Source organism: Lathyrus oleraceus, chromosome 5, assembly GCF_024323335.1.
Source record: "Lathyrus oleraceus cultivar Zhongwan6 chromosome 5, CAAS_Psat_ZW6_1.0, whole genome shotgun sequence".
NCBI classification, from domain to species: domain Eukaryota; kingdom Viridiplantae; phylum Streptophyta; class Magnoliopsida; order Fabales; family Fabaceae; genus Lathyrus; species Lathyrus oleraceus.
The window spans coordinates 644,702,479-644,712,758 of record NC_066583.1 but is presented as its reverse complement, the minus strand read 5'-3'; the positions used below and the strand labels follow the sequence as shown (position 1 = coordinate 644,712,758).

The 10,280-nt window shown below is 35.9% G+C and overlaps 1 protein-coding gene across 2 annotated transcripts; it reads left to right on the top strand.

The window, feature by feature from the left end:
• The first annotated feature begins 466 nt into the window (after positions 1-466).
• Positions 467-8,205, top strand: LOC127087597 (topless-related protein 1). Of its 2 annotated transcripts, none has more exons than XM_051028508.1 (26): positions 467-616; positions 1,000-1,143; positions 1,286-1,465; positions 1,565-1,678; positions 1,870-2,028; positions 2,469-2,646; positions 2,748-2,880; positions 3,007-3,116; positions 3,228-3,399; positions 3,515-3,624; positions 3,739-3,808; positions 3,946-4,019; positions 4,116-4,211; positions 4,292-4,387; positions 4,574-4,701; positions 4,813-5,047; positions 5,129-5,290; positions 5,362-5,451; positions 5,690-5,836; positions 6,070-6,180; positions 6,288-6,467; positions 6,556-6,684; positions 6,761-6,856; positions 7,012-7,200; positions 7,284-7,450; positions 7,624-8,205. In XM_051028508.1, exons 2-26 carry the CDS (start codon positions 1,064-1,066, stop codon positions 7,826-7,828), a joined length of 3,411 nt encoding a protein of 1,136 aa, XP_050884465.1. In that variant the 5' UTR covers positions 467-616; positions 1,000-1,063; the 3' UTR covers positions 7,829-8,205. The 2 variants fall into 2 exon arrangements, with proteins under 2 accessions (XP_050884465.1, XP_050884464.1); XM_051028507.1 differs by having other exon boundaries at positions 480-616; positions 1,044-1,143.
• The last annotated feature ends 2,075 nt before the right edge of the window (positions 8,206-10,280 follow it).

Here is a 10,280-nt window from a genome sequence, read left to right as displayed (position 1 = left end):
GCCATTTATTCACTTCATCTCATATCTTATCGTTCTCACTCTCTCTCAATGGCACACTCCGTAATACTCCTAAAAACCCGACCCACTTCAGAAAAACACTTTGTCGTTTCTGTGTTACTGAATCCAGTAAAAATCGCATTCTCCGACAATTATCCTCTACATCTCAAACCCATGCACACTCCTCCCTCTCACCCATTCGATCCATCATCCCACCATCACACTCAGCATCCAACGCCCAATTTCAAACTACTACCCTACACACGGCAGCAGAAGAATCCCACCGAGCCGAACTCATATTCCAAGCCGGTTCTCACAACAAAACGAAGATGGCTCAGTGGTCCCCACATTTAACTACACTTGTGAAACATATAAGCAACTGTAGCTATCTAATAACTTATCTAAATAACCTAATCTTCTTATAGATAAGTCAACTAACTTATAATCTTCTAATATAAATTCATACATCTATTGTATACATGTATATATAGATATATAGATATAAATCTAGAGAGAGAAAGAGAATAGAAATTCAAGGAGAGAGAAAGGTCTTGGTGTTGTTGAAGTGGTGGTTGTTTTCTGTTCTCCATGTTTGAAGCTCTGAGCTTTGGCTTTCAAGGTGAGAGAACCTTCTCCAAACCATTTCTCTTTCTCTGTCGAATCTCTTACTTTAAAGTTTCAAGCTTTTTTTTTTACGTATTTTAATTTCGACTTTTTAATTACACTTTCTTTTTCCCTATTTTGCATCTTGGATTCCCTTAAGAGATTAAAGTTGCTTTTTTTCTCTACTTTTCATCATCGATTACACTTAATTAATTTCGCTGTTTTTTGGGGTATTTTTTCTCCATTTTTTAGGTATTTTCTAAATTAAACCTTTGTTTCATTGTCTTTCTCGCATGATGCATGCTTTTTTGTTGGGATTTTTGATGTGAAGGAAGGGTTTTGTTCCTTAAATGTTTTGTTGGGCTGAGGCTAGTTATGTAATTTCATTGTTTTTCGCAGATCTAGTTTAACCTTTGCTCATTTTGGTTTTCATCTGATCCAAGACAAAGGGGTTGCGGTTGCTATGTCGTCTCTCAGCAGAGAGTTGGTGTTCTTGATCTTGCAGTTTCTGGATGAGGAAAAGTTTAAAGAGACAGTTCACAAGTGAGACTTTTCTTCCATTTCAGTGTTTTAGTATTAATTATTGTGATTAGTAATATTAGGTTATACTAATGCTATTTAGCACTATCTTTTTATTTTTAGCACATTAATTGATTATGTGTTTTTCAATTTTTGAAAATAATAGGCTTGAACAAGAATCCGGGTTTTTCTTTAACATGAAGTATTTTGAAGATGAAGTGCATAGTGGGAATTGGGACGAGGTTGAGAGATACCTCTCGGGTTTTACGAAAGTCGATGATAATAGATATTCCATGAAGATATTTTTCGAGATAAGGAAGCAGAAGTATTTGGAAGCATTAGACAAGTAAGCTCACTATGACTTCACTTTTATGGTTACTAGACACTCAATAATCATTTTGGTGTAAGTTTGGAACTTAACCGGTTTTGGTTTTAATTTTGGTAGGCATGATCGGTCCAAGGGTGTGGAAATACTAGTGAAGGATTTGAAAGTTTTTGCTACTTTTAATGAAGAATTGTTCAAGGAAATCACACAGCTTTTGACATTGGAGAATTTTAGGTAAGGATATAATTTTTTTCATATTTAGTATGTGTTTGCACACATAAAATCTAATCCCGATTCCCGAGGCACTTTTAACGTGGAAAATGAGAAGCTGGTGACTTCTTAAAACAATTTTGTCTAACTTGATGATTTACCAAACATGCACTTAGTGTTAAACTAAACTTAATCTGTTTCTTACTGTATTATAGGGAAAATGAACAATTGTCCAAATATGGTGATACGAAGTCCGCGAGAGCAATCATGTTGGTTGAGCTCAAAAAATTGATTGAGGCAAATCCCTTATTTCGCGATAAATTGCAATTTCCCAATCTTAAGAACTCAAGATTGCGGACACTCATCAATCAAAGGTAATATCTTATGTATGAGATACTGACCTGTCAATCAATATAGAACACATGTTTGTTCTTTGCACGTAATAACTTTCATGTACATGTATGAGATACTGACTTGTTAACCAAATATTGAACACAGGTTTGTTCTTTGTACGTAATAACTTTCTTGTACACTAAGGCCAAGACATTGCTTTTGACATTTTAATTGATGGCGATCATACTACAAACTAGTTTTGTGTTATTGTTATTCAACCGCCCGAACTCCAATTTTATTTTACTTGGCGATAGGACTCGTTCTACCAGTTTGCCTTCTGTTGTAACTTCAATTTTGGAATTTTTATCATGTAATGTGTTGTAATATTTAGAATTCTAAAAGTGAAGTTACATCATAAAAATGTGTTATTGTATATTATTGAATGACTGATTTCCTTTTTCATTTTGAAACTAAATGACAGCTTGAATTGGCAACATCAACTTTGTAAGAATCCACGGCCAAATCCAGATATAAAAACTCTTTTTGTGGATCACACTTGTGGACAACCAAATGGTGCACGGGCTCCATCACCTGCCAATATGCCACTACTAGGATCCTTACCGAAGGTTGGAGGATTTCCTCCTCTCGGTGCACATGGGGTAGGCCACTACACTGCTTTGGTTTAATAATAGTTGCATAATATATCACTTTTGATTCTTATTTTGGTGTTGAGATGTTTGTTCTCTGGTCATGTGTTCAGCCGTTTCAACCAACTCCAGCACCTGTGCCGATGCCCCTGGCTGGTTGGATGTCAAATCCTACCACTGTAGCACATGCCTCGGTTTCTGGAGGAGGAGCTATAGGTCTTGGTGTTGGTGCACCATCAATGCCTGGTATTCCTATTCTTTTGCATTCTGTTATCTCTAGCTCTTCATATCTAGTGGTGCTATGAGTTCGTAGGCTATGTTTACTGCATATAATATTTAATTTAATGAATGTCATTTTATTGCCTTCTTAAGCTGCTTTGAAGCACCCTAGGACACCTCCAACTAATCCTTCTGTTGACTACCCATCCGCGGATTCAGATCATGTTTCTAAGAGAACAAGACCAATAGGAATGTCCGATGAGGTAATCTTGCATATCACTTATGCAAATATCATGCATGATCTTTGCAAATCATGCCCATGCGAATTTTTACTTATTACTTTTCTGCTTACGATCTTGCATCATTTTGTGCAGGGAAACCTACCTGTTAATGTTTTGTCGGCAACGTTTCCGGGGCATGGTCACGGTCATGGTCAGGCTTTTAATTCACCCGAGGACTTGCCAAAGACTGTCATGCGAACTCTAAATCAAGGCTCGTCTCCTATGAGCATGGACTTTCATCCAGTTCAACAGACTTTACTTCTTGGTCAGCTTCTCTTCCAATCCCTTTTAGTTGTGCTGTTGACTGTTTCAATTGCATTTATTTATCATTTATATTGTCAATTGACTGAATTTTTTTTTATCTTGATGAAATGTGCCAGTTGGTACAAATGTGGCGGACATTGGTTTATGGGAATTGGGCTCTAGGGAGCGGTTGGTCTTGAGGAACTTCAAAGTTTGGGATCTGAGTGCTTGTTCAATGCCATTTCAGGTTTTCCTTTCTTGGCTCTGTCTATTGATCTGTTTGATGAACAATTGTACCAAACCCTCACTTGTGTAATTCTGCACCGACTGAATAAAAATAATTTTGACATGATCATATCAGGCTGCTCTTGTCAAAGATCCAGCTGTTTCTGTCAATCGTGTGACTTGGAGTCCAGACGGAGCTTTGTTTGGTAAGTTTAGTGCTTTTAAATTCACGAAGTTTAATACATAGATCTATTAAAAATATGTTTTCTTTACTAGAATAATATATAAGTTTTAAGAAGTCAACTTAATAGACTTCTAATGTACGAGCTTGTTTGATAAACAGGAGTAGCCTACTCAAGGCACATTGTTCAGATATACTCTTACCATGGCGGGGAGGAAGTACGACAACACTTGGAGGTATGTACATATACATATGGTGAATATTTGTCTTTGCTTACTTTAGTTTTTATTTATGCATCCTTGTAATTGCTTGCCCACAAACTCCATTTCTAGATTGACGCTCATGTCGGCGGAGTAAACGATCTAGCATTTTCTCACCCAAATAAGCAGCTGTGTGTGATCACCTGCGGTGATGATAAGACCATTAAGGTAGCTTTATCAATGAACTAGCTTGTTTTTCTGAACTCAAGATGCCTATGTTGCTAACTAAGTCATGTAATGTAACTAAGGTGTGGGATGCTGCTACGGGTATAAAGCAGTACACTTTCGAAGGTCATGAGGCTCCTGTTTATTCTGTCTGCCCACATTATAAAGAAAACATTCAGGTAGAAGTTGTCTTTCTTACTTTTGGTGAAATAACGTTGGAAGGATTCCAATAGCTCTATTAGTATATTTTCGGAAAATGCTGAGCTTCATCGATTTAGCTGTTAGTTGAGTGCGCCAAATTAAATACTTCGAATATGTTTATACTTGGCTTTCTTGCTAATATTATCTGTTCTTTATTGTTTTAGTTCATCTTTTCAACGGCATTAGATGGAAAAATAAAAGCATGGTTATATGACAATTTGGGATCTCGTGTTGACTATGACGCTCCTGGTCGGTGGTGTACAACCATGGCTTATAGTGCTGATGGTACTAGGTTCGTATTCTGAACCATGACTATTTTTCTTCTTAATCTTATTTTATTGCCATTTATAATATCTATTTTGATTACTTACTGTTCAAACATTTTTCATTGAATATACTGTAGACTCTTTTCTTGTGGGACTAGCAAGGACGGGGAATCCTCTATTGTCGAGTGGAATGAAAGTGAAGGAGCTGTGAAAAGAACTTACCAAGGATTTCGGAAACGATCTTTGGGTGTTGTACAATTTGATACAACCAAAAATCGATATCTGGCTGCTGGTGATGATTTCTCCATTAAATTTTGGGAGATGGATAATATTCAGCTTTTGACAACTGTTGATGCTGAAGGGGGTCTTCCTGTAAGTTTATTATGTTCTTGCAAATTAAAATCCAGTCTTTGAAAATAGCAATTGATGATTAGTCCCTCGTCTGAATTCTAGGCAAGCCCTCGTATCCGTTTCAATAAGGATGGATCTCTTTTAGCCGTCTCTGCAAATGATAATGGAATTAAAATCTTAGGCAATGGAGATGGTATTCGTTTATTGCGCTCATTAGAGAATTCTTTATATGATGCATCAAGAACATCAGAAGCCATGACAAAGGTAGACTTATATAGATCTTTTCCTTGTCTCTAATGTATATAACCTATTCTGACATGTGTTATATGTGGCAGCCTACAATAAACCCAATGTCAGTTGCTACTGCTGCAACTAGTGCTGCACTTACAGAGAGAGCCTCAACCGTGGCAGCTATTGCTGGAATGGTTTGTTTATCTTTCTTTTTTATCATAAGGATTTGTTATTTACTTGAATGCTACTCTTAGCATTTTCTCTCTTAATATTTTTTATTGTTTCTCGTTATGCAATTTTTAGTTGTTAGATGGTGTATCTTGGAGAAAAGGATTGAATGAACTTCTCATGTGAATGTTATAATGTATTTAATATAATTGTTTCTTTAGCTGTTATCTGGTCAATTAACTAATGTCATTTTCAACTCATTAGAACGGGGATGCTCGGAGTTTAGGTGATATTAAACCTAGAATAAGCGAAGAATCCAATGACAAGTCAAAGATATGGAAGCTCACTGAAATCAAAGAACCATCTCATTGTAGATCCTTGAAGCTACCTGAAAATGCAAGAGTAACCAAGGTATGTTATTTACTTACTAATTTATAATTTAATTCATTTTGAAGATTCACATGATTATTTATATCAAACACACTTTCCTTTGCATTTTTATCTAAAAGAACTCAACAGACTGAGACTTAATTGGACAACAAAAAGATGTAATATATGTGTATATCTCCTTGTTTCTATGCCTTTGATTATTGTAACTGCTCGGTATGTGTGTATTCTGATTATCTCCATCCTTGTTATGACAGATATCGAGGTTGATATATACTAATTCAGGCAATGCTATTCTGGCATTAGCTTCAAATGCCATTCATCTTCTTTGGAAATGGCAAAGAAATGAGCGTAATTCGTCCGGCAAGGTGTGATATTATGTGATTTTACTTTTGTGTCGCTACTACTGTTTGCTAATCACAAAAATGGAATAGAAACAATATTGTTCTCTGATGTTTATACAATATTCCTGCAGGCCACTGCTAGTGTGCCACCTCAGTTGTGGCAACCTTCAAGTGGCATTCTGATGACTAATGACATTAATGATAACAATACCGAGGATGCAGTTCCATGTTTTGCTCTTTCGAAAAATGATTCTTACGTAATGTCAGCATCAGGTGGAAAGATATCTCTGTTCAATATGATGACTTTTAAGGTGAGCCATTAGCGTTGGTCACTATTCAAGTATGTATTTGGTTTGTAAGTTGTAACTAACCAATTTCAATATTTTTGGCCTAATGCAGACAATGACAACGTTCATGCCACCGCCGCCTGCAGCAACCTTTCTGGCTTTCCATCCGCAGGATAACAATATTATTGCTATAGGCATGGACGATTCTTCCATTCAGATTTATAATGTCCGCGTAGATGAGGTACTGTTGCTGTCAATGGATATTTCATGCTTGTTATTTCAGTAATTAGGTGTTTATACATGATTTTTTTTTGCAGGTTAAAAGTAAACTCAATGGCCATACTAAAAGAATTACCGGTCTTGCATTTTCTCATGTACTGAACGTACTAGTTTCATCTGGTGCAGATGCTCAGGTAATAATTGTCAACTGTAAATTTGTTTCTGGTACTAAATTGCATCGAATGATCTAGTTTTTAACCTTCAACTAGTTTTCATTAATTAATAACCTCTTTTTGGAGCATGCGGCTGGCAATGCAAATTGCTTTAGTAATCTATTATTATTGTGTAGATTTGTGTATGGAATACTGATGGATGGGAGAAGCAGAAGAATAGATTCTTGCAATTTCTGGCGGGGAGAACTCCACCAGCACAGGCAGATACACGTGTACAATTTCATCAGGATCAGTTCCGCTTCTTGGTGGTACATGAAACTCAGCTTGCCATTTATGAGGCAACAAAACTAGAATGCTTAAAGCAGGTCGGTTCATTTAAGTTCAGTTTTATGTTAGCTACAAGTTATTTATCCATCTTTTTGTCTGATGTCTGATGCTTGGATTGTAGTGGTTCCCACGAGATTCTGCTGCACCAATATCACATGCAACTTTCTCATGTGATAGCCAGCTAGTATTTGCCAGCTTTTTAGACGCAACAATCTGTGTATTTAGTGCTTCAAACCTTCGATTGCGATGTCGTATCAATCCTTCTGCTTATCTTTCTGCAAATATCAGGTAATGCCTTGCTTATCAAGTTATCAGATGTTTTGTTGCACTTTGAAATTACATGATATACGTATTACAAGTTATTAATGATTTCTCAAATTTTATTTTTTGCCAAGGTATGTTTATATTAAAAATATGCAACAATTGTTGTTGAATATTAACCACGCCGTTTTATGTCGCAGTTCTAACGTTCAACCGCTTGTAATCGCTGCACATCCACAAGAACCAAATCAGTTTGCTGCTGGACTGTCAGATGGTATAGTTCATGTGTTTGAGCCCCTTGAATCTGAAGGCAAGTGGGGTGTGCCTCCACCCATTGAGAATGGATCATCAAGCAATATGGTAGTTTCTTCGGTTGGTGCTTCTTCTGATGAACCCCAAAGATGATCCATTTCAGCCAAAGACAAGTTTTTTTTTTAATTACATATTTTGGGTTGCTGGCCATCACAAGAACTAGGTGTAACTTAAGAAAATGCAGAGCACTTACCGATTCAGATACTGTCGGTTGTGTGTAAAATCATGTACTAGGGTCGCAAAGCAACCGAAAACTAAAACCAAGACCACAAACATATGTGTAAATTTCTTGAGTTTAATTCTATAGATGTAGAAGTTCTTAGAGTACTTCCTTGGTTTTCCTGACTATTTATTTAGGTTGGATATCTTAACTTCTATGTAGTATTTATAGATTTATTTAGTCTACATGTAATATAACTATGGCAATCTTGTTTCCCTAGTCCACATTTATAAACATGTAAATTTTTTAACCGTGCAGTTTGTGATTCATGACATGTATTGGTATATGTTGGTTTAGGATCTTTGTGACTGCTATGGTTTTCCCTATAGCTTTCTAATCCGGTTTGGATCTTTCTGGTTCACTATGATCTGTTAGTGAATTTCTTTGAAGGCCTTGAAGTCCTTTGGCTCCGGTCTGGAGGTGGAGGTATCTCCGAACACTGACGTTCAAGTCAGTGACGATGCAAACACTCTTGATGTTCGAGTCAGGGACGATTGTAAGTGAGAGGAGAGACATTTTACTAGAGGGGAGGTAAAAGGGAGGGAAAAAGAAGGGGAAGTTGCAATTAGTCCAGGATGATTTTTACTCTCCTCTCTTTCAAATAATTGAACTAAGCAATTAAAATTTAAAACAAACTATTCTTAAGTCATTTGAAGAATATTTTTATATATAATATTTTTATTAATATTAGTTAATCTCAACATTTATTAAAGTTGAGTCAAATGATTAACAATGAGCCCTCTAGTTTCACTATCAAACTCTGTAAAATTAGTAACTTTTTTTCTCTCTTTCATTTTATGTATCTCAATTTGCCAAATAAAATTGGAAAATACTTATATGAATTATAGCCGATTTTATTTGCATAGCCATGATATGAAATCATATCAGATTGTTGAACTAAATTGGAAAGCTTCCATAGGTTAAGTAATGCAAAAGCCAAAATCAAGCTTTAAAAAAAAGGAATATCTTATTCCATCATATGAGATGGAAAAATATCTTATGAAAAAGAAAAAAAGTTTTTTAAATTTTGGAGATATATCTATGGATACACCATGCACCATCTTATGATGTATCAATTGAGTGTCATCCTAGATTAAAACAAAGAATTATTTCAGAGATGCATCTTTAGATATTTTCAACAAATATATTGATATTTGAGCAGTTTAGTGGACATTTCGAAACTGCATCTTCGGAGGATTGGAGTGGGTTTTTGAAATTTCCGTGACCTTTGCATGTCTGATTTTTATGGAGATGTATCTCCAGAATAATTTGATAAAACAGTCACATGCATGATCACACAATCATACTTGTTTTCTACTCTAAATCCTTATCAAAAATCTTTTCATTCTCAATCCACATTTTCACTCCAAATATTCAATCTTGTGTTTCATCTCATCAAAGGGAGCAAAAAAAGTTGGAATTTCAGGTAAAAATCATTTATTTCAAGCCCCATTCCTCACATTAATCTTGGTTTCAATCTGAAAAATATGAGTTTAATCCGGAGTCTCTATGAACTCATCCGAGAATGCATCTTCGATATCTGTCTTTTTCATTTTTTTCAGCTCTGTTTATAATATATATGTACTTATTGAGTGTTTTGTTGTAATTGTTTTCATTAGATATGGTGCACCTCAATGTTTTTTCCAAACATGTGTCTCCGGATGCCAACAATGTTGTTATGAAGATAGTAGATGTTGACAATCAATTTAAAAATAAGCAAGAGTTTGAATTTCATGATCACATGCTTTAATGGATTCGTATAGAGACCTCCAAAATGAGATTTGGTGTGATAATCAGAAGGTCTGATAATGATTCAAATTGAAGATGGGCATTTGTGACAATGACGTGCGAAAGAATGGGAAGTAAGCTTCTGTATTTCCAAGGCACTTGTGCATTTGTATTTCCAAGAAGTGGGAAGATGTGCATTTGTGACAATGATGTGCGAAAGAAGTGGAAAGTAAGCCCCACAGGTTCCACTGTGTACCTCAGATGTTACCAAGTAAGCTTTTGTATTTCCAAGACACTTGAGCAATATTCCTTCTGGAGTTTTCTTCAACAACTCATTTTCCAGGCGTACATAACTTAAAGCTCTATACTTGATTTTCCTGTCGGTGTTTCAGACTGAATTTTCCAAGTACTCTATGATTGGTTTTCTCCAATCTGATTGCGATAAATTGTCAATGGCAAAAACTTCGTGCCTTGCAAAAATTTCGAAATTTTCAAGAAATATATTGTTGAAGACCTCTGCCCCATAGTTTTTGGGTTTGCCATATCAGGTGACGGGGAGACATTCGACACCATCTTTTCCTTTATCTCAATAAAATA

Bases quoted from the DNA above. Each gene is read 5' to 3' on its own strand.
- LOC127087597 (XM_051028507.1), top strand. From the start codon at position 586: ATGTTTGAAGCTCTGAGCTTTGGCTTTCAAG. The intron at 2,029-2,468 runs GTAATATCTTAT...ACTAAATGACAG, and splicing joins CGGACACTCATCAATCAAAG to CTTGAATTGGCAACATCAAC. The intron at 3,809-3,945 runs GTAAGTTTAGTG...TTTGATAAACAG, and splicing joins TCCAGACGGAGCTTTGTTTG to GAGTAGCCTACTCAAGGCAC.